The sequence below is a fragment of the Rousettus aegyptiacus genome, unplaced genomic scaffold (assembly GCF_014176215.1).
Source record: "Rousettus aegyptiacus isolate mRouAeg1 unplaced genomic scaffold, mRouAeg1.p scaffold_m13_p_4, whole genome shotgun sequence".
NCBI classification, from domain to species: Eukaryota; Metazoa; Chordata; class Mammalia; order Chiroptera; family Pteropodidae; genus Rousettus; species Rousettus aegyptiacus.
Window position 1 is genome coordinate 140,972,993 of NW_023416307.1, and position 21,628 is coordinate 140,994,620.

The 21,628-nt window shown below is 33.3% G+C and overlaps 2 protein-coding genes across 14 annotated transcripts in view; both read right to left on the minus strand.

The window, feature by feature from the left end:
• Nucleotides 1-4,718, minus strand: part of NEK10 (NIMA related kinase 10) — a 187,183-nt gene extending 182,465 nt beyond the window's left edge. For all 3 annotated transcript variants that reach the window (XM_016149581.2, XM_016149580.2, XM_016149578.2), the window contains exon 1: nt 1,818-4,718. The gene's annotated coding sequence lies outside the window, so the exon portion shown is untranslated. The remainder of the gene's footprint in view (nt 1-1,817) is intronic.
• Nucleotides 4,719-4,844: 126 nt separating this feature from the next.
• The window catches only part of SLC4A7 (solute carrier family 4 member 7), a 93,053-nt gene continuing 76,269 nt past the window's right edge, over nt 4,845-21,628 (minus strand). For 7 of the 11 annotated variants that reach the window (XM_016149571.2, XM_016149568.2, XM_016149567.2 and 4 more), the window contains 6 exons: nt 19,230-19,298; nt 17,696-17,869; nt 15,023-15,154; nt 14,324-14,421; nt 10,949-11,056; nt 4,845-8,987 (listed from right to left, as the gene is read on the minus strand). In XM_016149571.2, the coding sequence (XP_016005057.1) occupies nt 8,906-8,987; nt 10,949-11,056; nt 14,324-14,421; nt 15,023-15,154; nt 17,696-17,869; nt 19,230-19,298 (663 nt within the window). In that variant the 3' untranslated portion in view covers nt 4,845-8,905. The remainder of the gene's footprint in view (nt 8,988-10,948; nt 11,057-14,323; nt 14,422-15,022; nt 15,155-17,695; nt 17,870-19,229; nt 19,299-21,628) is intronic. The other 4 variants (XM_016149574.2, XM_016149573.2, XM_016149569.2 and 1 more) reach the window with 1 other exon arrangement.

Genomic DNA, 21,628 nt, shown 5'->3' on the forward strand with positions numbered 1-21,628 from the left:
TTTTCACTGTGTCATACTTCATTTCTTTTTAGGACTGAATAATATTCCATTGTCTTGATTTATCACAGTTTATTTATTCATTCACCCATGGAAGGACATCTTGGCTGTTAGCAAGTATTGGCAGTTGTGAATAAAGTTGCTACAATCATCCATGTGAATGTTTCCATTCTTAAAAATGTGAAAATGAGCTAAGTCTAAGGCACTATGCACTTTATATGGATTATGCACATTTAGACTTTAAAGCAGTCATATTGGGCAGGTGTTAATATTAGCCTATTATACAGATACATATGCTAGTTTGCTATGGGCCAGAGAACTAAAATTCTGGAGCCATGATTTAAACCTATGTACGTATCTTTGCAAACTATGATGCACTCTCTCTGTTTTCCAGTTTAAAATTATGCCATATAATAACTGCCATCATAATGATTATAGCATGAAATATAGATTATAAAGTGAAACAGTTTCCGACTATTTGATTTTAAGGGTCTCAAAATCAAAGTCAAACCTGTAAATTCAAAATTCAGTTTTTATATGCAAAAGCTTCATTGGCCAGAAGTCATTTCTGACTTTTCTGTAACTAATAAGAATGCCACAAAAAAAATGAGATTCATCCATTTAACCAGAATCTGTTGATCCCCTGCTATATGCATGATATTGTGATAGATGCAACCACCTTAATGGCAGGTAAAACAAACAGGGTCTCTGCCCTCACAGAGAGAGTCCAGAAGAGGAAGCAGAAAAGTAATCAGGCAATACACAGAGAACGATTGGGGAGAGCAGAGCAGAGGATGGTGTAAAAAGTAGAGTCCATTGCAGGCAGTGTGAGCAGCAGGGGAAATTTCCACCCATGGGAGAGAATGTAGCATGTTCTGGGAACAAATAGTATGGAACTGCTAATGGAAGGCCTACGGAGTTTATATTTGAATAATGGGGAATCTTTGCAGAAAGCGAAATGCCCTTATATATATATATATATATATATTTTTTTTTTTAGAAAGATCAGACTAACCATAGCGGGGGGAAATGATTAGATAGGGCCAGACTGGAATCAAGGAAGCTGCATGAGTGTTGAATTTAACCAGGGGACTGCACTGTAGTGAGAAGGAAGATGATGATGTGGGAATTGATTTGACAGCTGTTAATATAGTCTTGATAATTGATAGAAATGTAGAAAAAGAGGTGATGATATCAAAGATATTACCCAGAATGTGGTTTTGGTAACTTGATAGATGGTGGTGCCCAAGACAGGGTGTCCAAGGGCGAGGTGGTCTGGTGGGAGTTGGGGAAGATGGCAGTTTAGGGTTGCACGTGTGTGGAGTTAACTGGCAGTTGGATTTGGGGTCCTGGCACTTAGTGCAGCATGCTAGGCTGTAGCTGGAAGCTTTCCAGTCGTCAGCAGACATATGGTGCCTGAGGCACGGAAGTGGACAGGCTCTCACCCACGTGGAGCAGAAAAGCATTGGGCCAGTCAGAGCAGCATCGTATAAGGAGATGCAGAAAAGCGACGCCCATAAAGGGTTTTATGACTGAGTCTCCAGAAATGTGGGAGCAGATTGGAAGAGGCACCTCAGGCTCCATCGTTGATGGTAGTTTCTCGCCAACCATTCACCTAACACCAACCCATCTGCTATGATGAGCCTCACAGTGACTCATCTATCTACAAGAGCCTGCACTGTCTGCCCCTGCCTCCTGTCGAGTGAAGCTGACTCTCAAAGCTTCGGGGCTCCTCCGCAAGGACCTGTGGGCATCTCCCCGGAGACTCTGCCTTAAACCGCGCGCGGGCCCGGAGGAACGCCCGCTCCTGCCCCACTCACCGCGCTGGAGGGAGGGTCCCTCCTTCAGGCCAATCTCTAAATCGTCCTTCTCATCGTCTCTGCTGCTGTCACCTGCTGCTCGGGATAGGAGAGCCCGTCCCGCCCTCCCCCCAGCCCACTCCCGGACCCCTAAACGTCGCAGGCACCACTGCCAGCTGAACCGTTGATTTTTTCAATCAAATCCTCCTTTAGGCCACCAACTGGCGCTGGCCGAGCCAATGCCAACACTCTTTCTTCCGCTTCTCTGGGGCTCCGCAGCCAATCAGGAACAACCGTGCTGCCGCGTGCCGAGCGCCATAGCCACAGGTGACGCTGGCTTCAGTGTTGCCGCAGCAACCAGAGAACGCGCAGGTTCCAGCCCAAAGGCTGCAAGCTGGAGAGGCGAGTAGCGGTGCTTAGAGGTGGTGTTGCAGGGCTGCTTGCCTGTGTACGGGTTTCCTAAACGCTGGGGATTTTTCTAAACTTGTGTGCCTGACTTTTAGCGTTTGAAATGGGAGGAGCAGCTTCCTTCATCCTAGGATCTTTAATTTTCAGAATTGCTGTGGACTAAAAGTTATTTTCTTCCAAAGCAAAGATATAGTTAGAAAAGGGTCAGTGCTACATGCTAAATAGCTTTCATGTAGCATGAAAACACTTTGCTACTTAAGCGTACTGCATGCTTCAGGCAACGAGAATGAGGTGTTGTGAAAAAGTGACCTGAGATTCAAGAGATCTGTTAGGTAAACCTATCACTAGTTCGTTCTGTGGCTTTGGGCAAGTCTCTTCATCTTTTGCGAAAGTCTGAAGCTTCTTGAAAAATATTTGAGTTACATTAAAGCTTTTTTTTTTAAGTCACTTTATTTACATTATGGAGCTTTAAAAATGTGCTAGGCGTTATTCCAAACTCTTCCTCTCGCCCGTTTTGTTTACTCCTCACAACGTCATCTGGTGGTCATTATTTTTCACCCCCATTTGGAGTTGTAAAATGGAGGAACGAGTTTCCCAAGATGCCCAACACTGCAGAGCTAGTAAGTGATGGAGGCAGGGTAAGAAGCTTCGGTTTCAATCTGGAGTGCAGTCTTAACCGCGGTGATCCCTGGACAGTTTCTTCAAGTGGAGGCCTTACTCAATCCTATTTGCATAGCGCTCCAAATGCCCACTAGGGTGTCATTTAGCGTGATGAAATAGTCCAAAACTTGATTAAAAATGAATAGTGGACCCCTTTCCCTGATGTTGTCTGCTTTAAATAATGAAAAGCAGGCCCCGTGGGAAAGCAACTGTTGAGTCCAGTAATTGAAAAAATATGTATTTTAACTAAAACAAGTTCCATATTGGAAATTTAGAAAGGTGAGATTAGAGCCAAACTTAGGTAAATACAATAAATTACAATTAAACTTCAGAGATCATAAAATTAGAGAGATTGGTGTTACTAATCAAAAGAAAAGAAAACAAAAGTTGACAGGTGGTCACTCTTACGCTGGGTAGAAAAAGTATTCTCTACAAACATTTAAAATATTAAACAGTGAAACAAAATGACTTCACTTAACTTCTTCATCAGAATCCTGAACGTGCCTCCCACCTTCCTCCTTCTCAACAAAACATTAACGTTTTGGCCTTCCATGAATATAGCTGAAAATTGCATAGAAGATTAAGAGACAGGAAAAATACTGGCTTCTGGAGGTGAGGCGCACTATCACCTCCACCTGGTAAGGGTCCACACTGTCCTCTGTAAGATGATAAAGATACATGACCCCCAGAGGGGCCATGCTTGCACCAAGCTTATGGTTTATATGGTAGGGCGTAAATCTTTAAGACCTAACACCCCTTTTATGTTTTCTAATACCCTTACCCTTTTTACTATCCTGAAATGAATTCAGATAATGTAAATAACATAGTTCAAAAGTAAAACAATATAATGTCATAACTACAACATAAAGAAACAAAAGTTAAAAAGGAAATGAAATATTCAGGATCAACTTAGCAAGAAGACAAAAACAATTCCCCAAATTTCTAAAATACCATTAGACCACGGGTCTAGGACCAAATTAGGCTAAATACACACACACACACACACACGCACGCACGCACGCACGCACGCACGCTCTCTTCCAGTGGAGAAAGTAGAATAATTTTGTAGACTGACAGCAGAAGGCTGAGTAAAATTTGAAGAAAAAGCATAACTTAAATAACTTTGAAAGAATAGAAAAGAAATAGAAAGCAGATTTCCAAATACCAGGAATGTTTTCATTAAAGGCACAGAGGCAGGAATATAAAGGTCAACCACAGAAAGAACTGATGCTCAAGAGATCAGATATGCCTTAAGGAGCAAGATTTAACAAAAATCAGTGAGACACATTTCCTTTTCTCTCCCCCTGCCCCTTCTCAAAAAAAAAAAAAAAGCATCAAAGAAAAAGTATTCTGTAGATACAATAAATTAACAAAATGTTTTTCAAAAAAACAATGTAAGCAAACTTTCAAAGGAAATTTCTAAAGCCATAAGAAGCGCCTTTCCATTATCTTACTCCCAAAAGTTATCAAATTCATGGCGGGGTATCAAAAGCTTTTACTCCAGAAAATACAGGAGGAAGGTGTTACACACGTGCCAAATGGAAAACAAACCAAGACCTGTCATTTACTATTATTTTTTTAAAAATCATAGAATTAGCCATTAAAAAAAAGAAAAACAAGCTGAGTCTGTGGGAGTTCAGCATTAACATGCTTATCACACATCATATAAATCGTGCTCATTACGCATCACATTACAAAATTCTATCCTAAATAGATGTCTTAAAATAGGAAAAATAATGAACCGACTATCTTAAAGGTTTTAATTTTTTTAATTTCATATCAAAAAGTCATTGTCATCACAATTTTGTTTACTCTTTTCTGTTTCTTTTTTTTTTTTTTTGTCTTTTTCTTACTGAAGCATATGAATATTAGGAGGCAGGAAATAGCAATCGCCCATGTTCCTTCATCCCCAATCCCTCCTCCCGAGAAAGATATGCAGCTCTTCTAATAATCAAAGTGTAAAATAAACACGACTTCCGATAACTAATTCAGTAGGCTTTTATTGCTCTGTCAACTTCAATAACATCTCCAAAAAATAGTTTTCTTCTAACAATTATGAAACAAATTTGAAAGGCAGGATCATTCACATTATAGACTTGGTAAAGACCTGTACTCCATATAAATGAAAAATATCAATTCTACATTTTAAATGTTTAATTTACTTTGGATTTTATTACAAAAGAAAATATTATCACTGTAATTATAAAAGTCATAAAAATTAGAACTGTATTGTGAAATAATACCAAGCTATCAAATATTATATAAATGAACAATAAAATTCAATTTCTATTTATTTAAACACAGTAAACACTGGAAGATGACCCCCCTACAAAACAAAACAAAATCAATATTAAAGCAACAAAAGAAAAGCCATGACACAAAAATCAATCAATGCACAAAAATTTGACTAAACAACTGGGGTTTACAATTAGTCTAAGTCACTGTAGATGTCAATATGTGCTAATTAAATTTTTAAGTGATCTTTAGATGATTCCATTTCCAACTGTATGTTTTCCTATTTTTGATACTTATATTACCTTTTGCAAAGTTAAAATAGAACCAACTTTACATAAAAATTGCCAAATTTTGAATTTTGAACACTATTTTAAATTTCGAATGTCCTTAAAATCTTTAAGTTTACTTTCTAAAAAATAAATAATTGTTGGACTAAAGCAAAAGACATTTCACATATCTGTACTTCATACGATAACAATGATGTGATCCACTACATAAATAAATTTAAAACATTAAATTAAACATTTTTTAATTACAATTTTATATCAATGGCATATGCATCTGAAATCTGAGCACTTTAAAACAGGATACACAAGTAAAACTGTTGAGAACATTTACAGAACTGATGTACACGATATAATCCTTAAAAAACAGAAAGCTCTGGTGTCAGACCTCAGTTTCAGAAACTATTTTTCTTTTTACAAAATTCTGAACCTGTCTTTGTAAAAGCAAAAAAATTAGAAAGCTATTAGTACATACACAAATTTTATGTATGTGGAAGAAACAGAAATGTTTTTTGGATGAAAAAGCAAAAGTTAATTTTAAGTGGTAAAGAAATCTCCTTTATAAATACATGCATTAGCACATAAAAAATTTTTGTCCTACATTTTTTACAGAAGACTTGGCAAATGTGGACATTGATATGCCACAGCTTTGTTGAACAACTTAAGAGATTTAAGATTTTATAATTTACATACACACACACATACACACACACACTAGAAAGATTGTGTGCTTCACTTCAGCGTATCTAATATTATTAGAAAATATACAGAATCATCCTTTAGCGTAGGGAAGTTAATTCATTGTTTTCTCAAAAGCTGCTATTTTTGAGTGAAATAGCATTCAAAGAAAAGTTAATTTCAAATAGTCGACATCGGGATTTATTATAGTCTTTGTAAACAGACATCTATAAATAAATAAAACAGGGTGGAGAGGAGAATATCCTGAGGCGGCTCTGTGGCCAGGGTATTCAGTAGCACTAAGCTCCATCCTGGAAACCAAGGCATCTAAGAAAGTGCAGGGCTGTTTATATGAATTTATTTTGTAAATGGAATATGTACAGGTTTAATTATTTTGCACCTTGAGGTAAATCAGTACATAGCAATTACTACTGCTCATTTTCACCTATTTAAGGCAACATTTAAAAATCAATATCTGGAGTAAATTATATTTTTCACTGTGAATGCTATCCATGATTGTTATTTTTCAAAAATAGTGAAATAATATCATAACCACATAAAACAAGCAGTTAATTACTTAAACATGAGTTACCTTTACTCTTCAATAGAGTAGTCATATGAAATCATTTTGTAAGTCAAGTAGTCAAAAGAAAGCAGAAACCATTAACAAATATTTTGAGTGCAAAGTATTTTGCAAGTCATGTTTTTTCTGGCACTGGATAATAATTATACATAATTAAATAAAATCACAGAAACACTATGATCCCAGGTAGTTTTCAGTTTATATTTTAAAATCACTTCCTATTAAATAAGCACATATGTTCACCCTATGATGTCCAGACACAAGGAAATGATGTGAAGAAATCTTCCTGTTCAGGTATATCAGGGGGACTTTATGAAATACAGCAGCAAATACTGGGGTCTTTGGAAATGATTATGCTGCTATGAGTATAAAGGAATCACTTCAATGGAAGTTCAAAAATAATAACAAGCACCATGGGTAATACTCTATTATCAGTTGCCAATAGAGTCTAACTATTTTTTAGGCAGTACCAAATGATGCCAGCTATATTTTCTAAATAAAAAGTAGCTATAGTTAGTTGTAACCTCCCATCTGAGGCAGAAATTGATTATTTTAACTAGAATCTGATAATATGGTCTCAGATGTGAAATTACATTAGTTATTAAGTAATTTAGAATGAATTAAAAACACTTCAGAATTGCTATTAATATCAGCTGTTGGCATTTCTCATGATCCTCTCTATAAGAGCAATTCTTTATACTTTTGTACTTTAATTAAATGAGTATAGGGAGCACTGGAATTTCATTAATATTTTCATCCTAATATTCATGTCACGATTTCCATGGCTTCTCAAACTTCAATACTAAATCATCCTCTTGCCAAATTATTTTCACAACCCCATTCATCCAGTCCTACAGGCTGAATAAGAACAACATTTATTTATTTTTCATGTGGAGCTAAGAGTATATAAAAGATAACTAAAAAAATTTGCTAGAGGTTAGACAGCTCCGAAATGCAAAAACTAAATAACAAATACTAGCGTGAAATAGAAAGAATGCCATCAATCTGAGCTATACATAGAATGTCTAAATTCCTTTTAAAATACAAATATGGCAGTGCTTTATATCAAAGATGTAAATCCTGTCAACTGCTTTCAGATAGAAACCGTAAATGCAAGTGAGCACCAACTATTTACATTAACAATTTACTCTATATTTGTTGCCTTTTCAGATGTGTATATAATATTTAAGCATCAATTAAAATAAATATTTTAATTTGAAATCACAGATATCTATTAAATATTATCTATACAAAAGAAACAACAATGTAAACAGAAAATGAAAGTAATTCTTAATAGTATAAAGTAATACTGATCATAAACCCATTTCAGAAATCTGACTCCTGATTATTTAATCGTACACTACTTATAATAGAAAAAATAATCAAAAACTTGAACCTGATACAAACTAAAGCACATTTTAAGTAAAAGAGAACAAACTGGGCATTCTGGGCTCTAATAAAGTATCAGAATTCAGAAAAAATTTCTACAGAGGCAACAAAATTTTACTATTGTAAATTGGCATTTTATAGTTCCTAAAATTCATAAAATTAGGACTAGTATGGGGTGAAATAATAAAATCGTCTGCAATTTTACTTGTCTATCTATCTAAATGGAAACCTAGAGGTGGAGGTTTTAAGATTTAAAATAAATTTTAAAACAAAAAGGCTAACACTACAGTTCGTATCTAGAAAGATTCCATTGTTCTATCCTCGATAGCTAAAAAATATCCATCGCTTGTTAAACATGGCGGACATCTACATAAATGAAACACAAAGAGAAGCCATGACATGTTACCATCTGTCCCACAGCATTGGCATAAAGATTCCCTGTCCTTCCCATAAAGCGCTAACTGAAGTGAAATGATATGTGAAAATATTCAGTAACTCAGGTTAAAATTATAACTACATGGACAAAGTACATATCACTTAAGGTTGGTATAAATTATCACTGATAAACAAATAGATTTAAAGTAGATTGAATGCTTTTCTCCCATATCTTTCTATTGCAGAACAGAACAAATTTTTTTAACAGAAGAAATATTTGAATAGTAAAAACCATGTACCTCACTTCTGTAAGACCATTTCATTATATACACGATCTCTATGATGATCCTCACAAACTTCAGACACTACTTAACCCAGTGGTCATGCATAAACAGCATGACATACTATATTGTAATATACAGTGACATGAAACACACACATTTTATACATATATATGTATCTGTATATCTATCTATATAATTTCTCTTGGTTCAATTTTATAATGAAGTTTCAGCATCCATGTATTTCCTTGTTGGTTCATCTTCAAAATTTATTTTCACACTCACAGGTTTTTCAGGGCTATTTAAAACAAAGAATGAGAATAAATGATTTTGAAATGAATAGATATTACACCTTAAACATGGCCAACAATAAGTATTCACAATAAGCCTTGGAGATGACTATTAATACTATAAGTATGTCTTGCTATTATTTTACTGCTTTCTTTTCCTACCAGTAAACTTCATTGAAAAGGCAAATATTAACAATTCTTAGTTTTTTTAATGGATATTTATCTCACTGAAATTCATGTTTTTCTTACAACTGAAGAGAAGCTCCTTATAATTGGTCAGTATGACTATGTTTATTAGTTTTACTTTGTAAATTAACAGTTATAGCATTAGACTTTCATTTCACTCAAAAACCCATTTAAAAAATTAATCTTTGTTAATATAAGCAAGTATCAAACAAATTTCCTAAAAAATGTAACAACTTTGCATTACAAACTTTCTCTCCTCAAATTTGGTTCTACAAATGTAAGATCAAAATACATATCCTATATTTCAAAAGTTTACATAAGATACAATAATTCCATATTTATGCATCAACTGACTTAATGGTAACACATGAATATCCGGGGTTTTGGAATTTTTTCAAAAGTATAAAAACACACCATGCTTTGCTGAAATCTCCAGGCAAAACTAAAGAAAGACCTCCCTAAACGTTTTTCTCTTAAACAACATAACTCAAACATTCTTTTTCTTCCCATTTTATTTTTTATTTTTAAAATTCTTTTCCATTTAATTTTAAATTGAGGAACAACCTAAACGAAAGGCAGAAGTATGAAAATACTATATTATTATAATGTCTATATATTTATCATAACCATAATAACTATCTAGACATGTGGACAAGATGTAAAAAATTAAGAGTAAAAGATTATTTAGTGAAATTCTGGCTGCATGAAATAATCTAAAATGACAAAGAGTTTAACTTAAAATCTTTTAAGACCAAAGATAGAAATGATGAAAGGAAACAGTCTGGCTTAGAAATTAGAACTCAAGAAATGATGCTATAAAAACAAATAAGCAAACAAAAATGATAGAGATTAAGTAGGAGCAAGGTTCTAAAAGGAGGTAGAGAATGGGAAAACCTAATCAATTATCAAAAGACAGTGGTCAGAAAGATAGTAACTGAACAAAAATAGCTATATGATTGCTTGCCTAGAGAAGTTTTGATCTGATGCCCAAACAAATATACTGACAACCAACACAGTATCTGGCACATAATGTACACAAAATAAATATTAGTTACATATGAATGACTGAGTACCCTACAAGATAATACTTCATGTCTCTGGAGACCTAAATGATTAAAGTACTAATGACTATCAAACTGGAATCCCTGAAGTTCAGGCCTTGAAATGAGGGCAAAATAAAGAAAATACAGTTACATTGTAAGAAATATAAGAAATAGTTATGTGGTATAGTACATGGTTCATTATAAAACCGAATGGCTCTTATATCTATGGATGAAATTTCTTCCAAATATCTTCAAGAAAAAAAGGTTGCCTCACCAGAAGAAAGTGTAGGCTAAAACAAAACAGAACAAAACAAGGAAAAATTCATGTTTTTCTTTTTCTTCTTGGACCACTAGAAAGCATGATTGAGGTAGTGTGTTCGAAGTATAGTATTTATTTAATCCCTAGTAATTATTTTTATATGGTTTTATATATTTATTCTATACTACCATAGATATACATATTCATCTCTATTATAAAATAGCTCAATTTTTTTAAATAGGCAATTATAAATTTTAAAAATAAAACAATCAGTATCTTTGACTGATTTCAGTATACAGAAAAATAATTGATAGATTGACAGATGAAAGGAAAAAGAAAGGAAAAGGAAAAGGTTGGTTTTAAGTAAGGAGAATATAAATTAATGTAAATTGAGTTAAATTTAAAGGTTTTATTGAACAGCTATCCATAAGTAAATTGAAATTAGGCTATAGTTAGAAAATTTGTAAATAGTTACAGCTACCTCGTGTTAGATCTTGTTACTTTGGCATTCTCAGTGTTCATGGAAAGTGCCTTCCACTGGGCAGTTTTGGCCATTTCATCTGATATGTTAACAACTGAGGGATCAACACTGAAGAACAAATACACTTTTCGGTTAGTATTCAGTAGTTGCAAAAGCATTAATAATGTCACTCTTATTACCAATATACTATTTGCTTTCATCAACTTAAAACTGAGAAAATTCTTTGCCATGCACATAAACCAAGGTCTAAGAAGACATCAGAATACTGGAGTTCGTTCTGTTACAAAGGTTTTGTGAGGAAATGCTTCTTTCTTTATAATTAAAACTAGCAGCAAGATTAATTGGCAATGATGCCCAAGATGATCAACTTGTCTATAAATAAACTACTAAAATATCATAAAAGAATTCATTAATGTACTTATAAATACAAAAAAGTAATACTGCCTCAAATCAATTAGAAAACTTTTACAATTGGCACAACCTTTAATCTCATCAAATAAATATCCAAAGTAGGTTATGAAAAATTAAGATTATAATTTTAAAAACTTTGTTTTTTATAGCTCTTAAAAATATTAAAAAGAATGCTGAGAATGGTGACACTTTATTTTTTATTTTTTTAATTTTTATTTTATTTTATTTTATTTTTTTAGCGAGGCAATCCTTGGATGACCTCACAGACTGCAAGGACCTTGTCATCTTATAATCCCTTATTTTTTATTTTTTATGCCTATGGCACCTGGGCTTCCTAGGTGGTCTGCCATCCAAATACTAACTGGGCCTGACCCTGCTTAGCTTCCGCAATCTGACGGGATCAGGCTTGTTCAGAGGTGACACTTTAAAATTGAAACTGGCTCTGAAAATATTTCAGCAGATAATACAAAAACAGGTTTATAAATACTGCTTTGGTTAGCATTCACGTTTCTAGTATGGAGGTGTTATCAAATTAATCAAAATGAAAATCAAAAGAACAAAATACTGTCCTTTTCATAAGGAACAAATGTAATCATTCCATGACCCTATGAAATGTTGTAAAAATTACTTTGAGACAGAAATCCAATAATGATGATACTCATAAAAAATTTTGGGCTCAAGTTGGTGAGTCACAGGTGATATGAAAGTACTATAAAGGTAATAGAAATATATTTGCAAGCCCTTTTCCTTCAGCAATAAAAAAAAAAAAAAAACACGAAAAAAACATTTCATGCAAAAAAAGCTACAAATACAAATGTCAAATTAGGTGTTAACAATGTGATGGCAGCCAGGTTATAAATGACTAAACAGTAGTCATTTAGAAAGTGCTGGCTTTGGGTATGGTTCCATAGTGTAGCAGTTAGCATTTCTGCTTTACGTGCAGAAGGTCCTGGGTTCGCTCCCCAGTGGAGCCACGGTCCATCGTCTATGGCCATGCCACCTTGAACAGCCCAATTGATGTCTGATCTCGGAAACTAAGCAGGGCCAGGCCTGGTTAGTACTTAGATGGGAGGTCACCAAGGAAGACCGGGTGCTGTAGGCATAAATAATAACTTAAGAAAAGTGCTAGTTTCATACTTTAAATTTGAATATCGTTTAAAAAATAAGTCTGTGGAAAAGTGTGGCATGGTCTTTGGAATCTCTAGGAATGGCTGCTTCACTAAGTCAAATTTTAAAAAGTGTACAAAATGTGAATGCCCCGATTCCACAAAAGCAGAGCCATACAACTTGAAACTCTGCCTACATTGCATAATGGTTCTTCGTTGGACTGCCAACTTCAAATAACTGAAGAAATTCTTAAAACACTTTTGAGCTTCTAAATGTCCTCCTCTAAGTAAGAATAAGAACTTTCTCCTGACTAGAAATTAAGACCTTTTTTGAAGAAAGTATATATACATTTTTTCCCCCAAATAAAACTAAGTTTGCCTACGTTAAATATTTTCACAGTTTATAAGGGCTTTACAGTTTCCAAATGCGTTCATATACTATCTCATTGATTTTCATGGCCAGTAATCCAGAGCTACTTAAAATTTAAACTTATCGCAGACATAGGCCAGCCAATTCCTGGCATTCTTGATGTTCAAATTTCAAACAAAGCAGCATTAATCATGGCTCATGTCATCACTTAAAAAAACAAAAGTAAGTATACAGATACCCATTCTTTAAGTTAAATATCAGATAGTGTAAGTATACAGATACCACTTAAATTCATCAAGGTCCATGTGTAATCATACTGAGAAAGTGCTAGTGCAGGATCTACAGAAATTAAGTGGTAATAATCTCAGTAAATTGGTGTCACTAATAACCGTCATGGCAATTCCTAAATTCTTTGTAGAAATCCAACCAATAAAGTTAATATATTAATTCATTTAACGAACATTTATAGAATCTAGTGTAGCAGAGCATACCGTTGGATATATTAAAATGTCTATATGTGGTATTTCATTTAAAGCACATAAAGATTTGAGGGAAAATCATAAAAGTGACATGGAATAATACCAATGATGAAAATTAATAGCAAAAAGTATAGAGAAAATTACTTAATAAATTCATTTATTAAAACTTAATCAACATAAAAGTCCAAATGTAACCTCTGTTTAAAGTATGAAGATTAGCTTTTAAAGAAAAGGTTGAAGCAAATTAATTAAATACCAACAGTTTTTATTAAGTGGTCAGAGAAGGAACCTATATACTTTCTAAAACTAATTTTTCTCCTACAAATAGCTAATTAAAAATGAAATAAATGTGTAATAGGCATCAGATGTGCACAAATCATACAGGTTTTTAATCTTCTCAAACTACAAAAAAAATTTTTAATTTACATTTACCAACCTCTACTTTTAGTTCTTATTTTTAAATATAAATCGCACATGACAAATGATACATAAAACAGTAATTTTTCCATAATATGAGGCTTCACAGCCAGTGGTCAAATCACACTTTTGGAAACTAGAAAAGTCCTAGGGCTTCTAAACATAGTTACATACTGAGAGGTTATCAGAAAATGGGTTACAAACATTTCCTTTCCAGCACACACTGACCCAGGCCCTAATGAAGGACAGAAAGAAAAAAGTTATATTACTGAGAGAATGGGAATACTCAGAGACTCATCTACCGATTTTGAACTTCACTAAAACAGAGTGATGAAAGACAAATCTTTTCTACTTGGCATGGACGTTAGTTGAACGCTCTGGTTCGAGTCCAGCTTTTTCTTAACTTCTGCCTATCATGTGGGAGGGGAAAGAGTGGGAGAATTGTATGAAATCTTTTTAGTTAATAAGACAGATGCAGATTTTGTGGCCTTTTTAAAAACAGACATCTCTCTTTTAAAGAAGAATTACATGGCTTGTTCATACACTTGATATGTATATAAAAGACATTTTACAAGATGAAGTTTTATCTCACCTATATTTTAGGGCTTTCACTGGAATTTGCAAGAGACTTCCCCCTTCAAAGGGAAGGTGCACAGTATCATCATCGGCCTGAAGCATCCGTTCAGCTTCCTTTAGAGAACGCACATGAAGAGATTATTTTCCACAGAATATTTCAGATCAACTTCCACGTTACAAGTCAACTAATGGTACAGAATACTGCATATAAAGACTAAACTTTTACTTGACTTTTTTGTAAAAAGATTATTTACTTAAAAGTCCTTTTGGTCATCATGCATGCCAGATTACTAAAATTCTGTTAAAATTACAATGTATGCTAAAATTTACTTGTGTATTTAAGGTTAAATTAGATGGTACACAATGATATAAAATATCCTGTGTTAACCCACGTCTTCATCCTGCTAAATTCTTCTGACAGATGATTAAAAACATTTATAATACGTAATTTTTTAAAAATATTTTTGTGTCAGGGCTATGGAGGTACAAGTTGGTAAAATGGGTACGAACTACCCATTTGGGACAAGTTACCTCTAACCTCTCTGGCTCAGTTTCCTTATGTGTACAGCGGCAATAATAAAGTATTTATACTTTATAATAATGTTCTTAGGAGGTATTAAAGGAGTTGATTCTCATAAAGTGCCCATTATAGTGCCACATGGTACAAAATATTAAACAAGTGATTGGTGTAAATATAAAATTCTTGTCTTTTTACCTCTTTCTCCTTCTTCTTTTTGTCATCTTCCTTCTTTTTCTTACTTTCTGGCATGAGATCATCAAGCCAACTAAGTTCTCTCTTTGTGAAACACAGATCCATGAGTTTGCGTACAAAGACTAATGCAAGAACCTTAAAAAAGTAGGGGAGAGAATATTAAATAACACCTAAAAATATATAAATTATATCACTTGAAGAGAGAAAAAGATAATAAGCCATAAATAATAAAAAAAAAAAAAAGTATGCAAATAGGAGTTATGCAGTTGCCAGCAAAGAATGTCAAAGATTGTTGGCAAACCACTAGAAGCTAGGATAAGGCAAAAAAGGATTGATTCCCCACAGGTTTCAGAGGGAACATGGCCCCTGTCCACATTTTGATTTCTGACTTCTCGCTTCCGGAACTATGAAGAATGATTTCTGTTGCTTTAAGCCAATGAGTATTTGGTACTTTGTTACAGTAGCCCTAAGAAACTATTACAAGTTATTATAAAGTTTTTGCTTTTTTCTTTAAATAGGTCTTGCTTTTCAAATTCAGTCTTAAGTATATTATAGTTTTTGGTCACTATTGTGAATATATTTTTTTCCCATTTCCATTTTTCACATCATTACTAAGACAGAGCCTGAGACCAATTCTCATGTTTTCTTGTACCTAGCCACCCAACCAAAATTTTATTAATTCTATGAGGGCTTTTAGTCTTTTTTGTTTGAATCATTTGGGTTACTAGGTGTATAAACAAATGATGGACAAATAATGTTAACTCTTTATACCAATTATTATATTATCTTATATCATAGAACCTTCCATTCAGTATCAAATAACAATAGTTAATAGCGGGCTTTCCTATATTAACACTCATTTACAAATACTTGTTCATGATGAAATTTTATAAAAAGTTTAGCTTTGTTTATACTGATAAATTTTGATGTTCATGTATCAGTGTATATCTACTTAATCATGACACAGTACTTACAGAAATGCTGTACATTTACCTATTTGTTAATATCTTACTTTAAGGTGTTTTCATTTATATCGGCCAGTGAGAAGGCACAATTCTTTCGTAAAATTTTATCAAGATACTGCTAGTGTTTCATGAGAAAAAGTGCAGAAGTTTCCACCTTTTCTTTTAGTCTAGAATAATCCGAGAAGTATTAGAATTAACTGTTCTTTTGAAAATTTAGCTGTTAACCCATCTGGGCCTGATACTCCAAGAGGATCTCTTTATTTTTCCAGTCTCTTCTATGCAACTGAGGCATACATTTACATAGGTTTTATACGTGCTTTGGGTCAATTCTGGGAATGTATGTATAGTATGGAAATCATCTATTTCCTCTAGATGAGGGGCAGATAAACTATAGCCCCTGGGTTCAATCTGGTCTGCCACCTGTTTTGCACGGCCTGTGAACTAAGAATAGCTTTTACAGATGAACATTTGGAATTGATTTAACACTAACTTTGAGCCACAATTAAGTGAAATATCCCGAATGAAAAAGAATTCCATTCTTCTCAGTATTAGTCTTTCATTTTAAAAAAATTGAAAAATTACCTTTTGATTTCTTCAAAACAAAACTGGAAATTTCTCCTTGTTATATAGGTGCCTATATAATATTCTTATGGCCTACAAAGACTAAAAAACTATCTGACGCTTTACAGAAAAAAGTTTGTCAAACTCTGCTGTAGATGCTCAAATTTATTGTTATAGATTTATGTAGTATTTTCTTCAAGCTCCTTGAATCTTCTTCGTAGTTACACATGCACACGCACACGCACGCATTTTTTTCTCTTTCTTAATCTTGTATTTTGCTTTCTCATTTCCTTCTTTGTTCAGGCTTGGAAGGAGTTTCTCCATTATTGATCTTTATAAATAAAAAGCTTGGCTTCATTTTTAATTCTTCTTGAATAATAAAGACAATGAAGGGAATATGTTTTCCTGTGATTATAACTTTAGCTGTATCCCACAGACTTTATTAACAGCTCTCCATTTCAGTACCTCCACAATCATTTTATAACTTAGTTTTCCACCCAGAGATTATTTCAGCATTTAATTTCTAAATTCTTAAGATTACATGACTTTTAATTATTCATTTGTCATTTATTTGTGATGAGAGAATATGACATGTAAAATTTTTACATCTTTTTCAGTTTTTATAGATTTTCTTTGTAGCCATGTACATAACTAATTTTTACATGGTATTTACAAAAGAATGAATATTCTCTAATTGCAAAATACAAATTCCTGTGATAATTTAATCAATTATGTTTTCTGTTAATATTATCTCAAATATTTTATTACTTTTCAACTTCTAGTTCTGTTAATTTCTGAAAAAGGTGTATTAAAATATCCCATTGGAGAACCATATTGTTCTGGTTGCTTTGCTTTTTACATTTGGTTATCATATTTGTTCCATGAAGGTGCTAAACTACAAAAACCATGTTCTATAGCCTAAAGACTATAAAACAAAACAAACAAAAATTTAGAAAATGACAAGCAAATTTAGTTTTGAAAATGATTGGCTGAATAGCTAGAAAGGTCTAAGTCACATTTCAAAGCATCTCAGGTGCTTAACACGAGCTTCTCCTTTTCTCAAGTCAATTATACACATTGATAAATTAATTACTATTAACACACACAAAAATGTTATTAATTAGTAACGAAGTCAGAAAAAACTACTTACCATCATGGGAAAAACTACTGCGGCAGCTGAAACTTTTATCACCCACAGAAGGACCAGACAAGTAAGCTGAATGACTGTGAAAATATGGACCTTCCAGAGAGGCACGTAGCGGAGGTATATCAAATCGGGCTGATGCTTAGCAGGCATTCCAAATAATTTTATACGATCAAAAAACTATGAATGAAGTGAAAAATAAAACAAGAAAAAGTTTTCAACAAAAATATCATTTCTGTTCCTTATGACAACAAATTATATTCCACTTTAGGGTTTTGTGATTGAAACTATGACTTCCTTAACATGTTCTCATAGTATAGAATGTTTCATATAGAACATCTGTATGCAAGGAGGGAAAAAAATCTAGGCAATTGTTTGAATTGATGAAATTAATTTAATCGAGAAACCCAAGCCAAAATACTTTAATTTGGGAAATTAAAAGATTTAGACAAATTTATCTGCTATAATCAAATGAAAAAGTCACTTAATCTTTTTCAGTGTATTTCTAATATGTACAATAAAAGAATAACAATATTTTAAGGTTCTTTCCACATCTGATATCATCAAGTGTAAGAAAATAGCCTCAGGTAACAATTAAAATTTTTCAACCATTGAAAAGGAAAACGTGAGCAAATTCATTGGTCTTTCTGAGCTTTAATTTCCTCATTTATGCACTGGGAATAAGATCAGCCCTACCTACCTCATAAAATTGTTATTTAAAAAAAAAGTGAGCTAATGAGATCATTTCTTGACCAGTGGAAAGTAGATCCTAGACTGTGCTTTAAAAATCCAAGTGCTGCCTCTTAGAAGTCTTGCCAGCCACTAGCTGGCAACTTTAGACAACATGTTTTTCATCCCGTGCTAACTGTACTTCATAAGCTAAATATTTTACACTGAGATTAGATTTATACAACTCTTAATAAATTTTATCAGATTGTAGTCCAGGAAGTATTATAAATAAGACAAAAGAGAACAGTGAAATCATTGAATTCCAGCCTTGGCTCCATTGCTACTTAGTTAAGAACCTTTAGTCGATCCCCCCATTTGTTTCCTCAATTATGAAATTAGCATTTCTTCCTTTCCTGCTTCCCAACATTGTTTTGAGGATCACAGAAAATAATTTATGTACTAGCTTTATAAACTGTATTGTACCATACAAATGGCAGGTATTACCATTTTTATAGAAAATATCTTTCTTTTTTTAAGCACTGAAATTGTTCTACATGTCAGAAACAGCACTGCCCCACCCATTCCAATTTGTTTGATCTTCCCTCATACTATACTAGTCTTTAATGACAGACAGTCTTTCAATGGCTTAAATTAAAAATGGACAGGACCGTTATCAGTTCATGATATCATTCTGGGGGGTGGAGGAAATGTGGAGTAAGCCAATAATCACTCAGAAAACATGGATTTGAAGTCACCAGTTAATCGCCCTTAAAGTATTAGAGTCAAGAGAGAATAAATCCCTATCATAAAAATAATTTTCACAGATTTAAAATATTTTTTTCTACAAAATCATTAAATCATTTAAACTTACCTGGATTCCTTTTAATGAGGAAACTCCCATATAAAGGAAAACACCATATAGAACAGGCATTGGAATAAACTGCAAGAGAAATGACCACAATTAGAACCCACGTTGCTAAAACAATATCACAGTAACAAGTACACGAAAATGTGGTCAGCGAGTACCTACTGAGAGAATTAAAAGATCTTTCAGTGATGAGATCTAACATTTCCATAAATAAGAAAGTGCTAGTGAACAACAACCTCCTTAAAAAAATGTTCAAGCATCTATATGTTGCTTCCTAAAAATACATAAAATACTCAAAAAAGCACATGGTACATATCAATCACTCAAAAAACATTAGCCCTTATTATTACTAGCCCAATCCCTACAGTACCACTATATTATACAGTACCACTTACTGAATATGATAATTGAGCTCCATCCCCAAAAGAAAGTTCTTATTACTTTGGCAATTAGGAGGATCCCAAACCGGCCTACCTAGTCCATGCCTATGCATCCAACGGGAGAGCTATTATTACCAGGCACCGTCCATTGTATCAAAAATCACAATCGGTACTCTCACCCAAGTGAGATAACTATGAGGAAAAAGAACCTAATTGCTACAGAGAAAATGCTACTAACTACCTAGCATGTCCTTTCTTAGGACCCTGGGGAAAAAAAAAAATAACTCAGGAGGAGAAAAGATGTTAAAAATCTAATCAATATACTCAGGGAATTTCAAGAAAATAATTTATCCATGAAGTGGAAAAAACAATTTCTTTTAAATGTCCTGGAAATTAAAGATGTAATTATCAAAATATTTTTAAATTTTGTAAAAATGATTTTGATGACACTAGAGACCAACAGAATGTTAAGGTAAAAGGAGGACATTGTCTTCATTTGTGAGAGAAATTGGAGGACAGAAATGTAAAACCATATCCAGAAGGTCTAATGCCTAACCAGAGTTAAAGAAATACTAACAAAGACAACAGAGAAAAGGAAATAAACAATGGAAGAAAATTTCCACAGTTAAAGGCACAAATTTCCAGAATAAAATGACCCACAAAGAAACAAGAAGGGTAAATAAAAAATCCCTATTTATCTACCTAAATGTCCCAGTAATATTTCAGAACATCAGGAGTAAAAAAGGAAAATTTTAGTAGCTTCTAGGAAGGCAAAAAAAGGTCTCTAAAGTTGTAAAAACCAAAGAGATACCAGATTTCTTCTTAGGACCACTGAAATCTAGGAAACAATGACTTTAAGACTCAAAGAAAAATAATTTCTAACACTGAAATGTATATTCAACTGTCAATCAAATGTGAGGGTAATTGTGAAACATATATGAATGTTGAAAGTTTACCACCCGTGGCACCATATATGAAAAATTAGTCAAGAAATTCCTTTAGCAATACAAAACTTAAGAAAACAAGGAAATGCAGACCCTGTATATATATATATATATATATATATATATATATATATATATATATATATATATATTTTTAGGTCTTGAAGCTTGGGCTGTTACTCTTCAAGTAGCAGGAGCTTAGTAAAACATATGAAAATAGGGCATGTTTCTACCTCACACTGCTTAGTCCTCAGCAGATATTTATACCATCATAATACTGATTATGTGTTCTCAGAGGGTTTACATTTTTACAATTTACTTTACAGAACAGAATGTAAATGTTGGTAACTTTAGAAAAATAATAAAACTAAAAACATAGTCAAGAAAAGGCAGGTGATGGATGAGAGACTGGGCTAAGCACTTAGGAATGCTATAAATTCTCATTAAGAGAGAGAATCTTAGGACATAGGGTCTAAACTTTTTGGTCTTAGGACCCCTTAATACTCTTAAAATTGATTACCCTCCCTGCAAATGCTTTTGCTTATGTGAACTCCATAGATAGATACAGATATAGACATAATATAGATATAGATACATTGATATATATAGTTTATATATAGCTATATGGGAGACAGATATTCACCACATTAGAAATTTTAAAAAAATTTAAAATAGTTTTTTAAATTCATTTTAAAATTAAAAAAAAAAAACATTACAACTAATATCAAGAACATATTTTATAATTCTCCCCAAAAAACTTAAGTGAGAAGAGTAGCACTGTTTTATATTTCTGTTAATCTCTTTGGTAGGTAGCTTAACAGCAGACAACTGAGTCTCATATCTGCATGTGTTCAACCTGCTGCAATACGTTGCTCTTGCTGAAGTATGTGAAGACAACCCAGCCTCGCGCAGTTACGTGACCAGAAAAGGAAGACCCTGCCAGGCCCCTAGCAGAGTGTTGAGAACTCTCAGGGGTCCCTGGGTTAGACTGAAAATCACTGTCTTTGGTAAAGAAATTAAGTCTAAAGATAATAAAGTGAAAAATAAAATTGTATTAAAGTATGCAAAACTATAATGG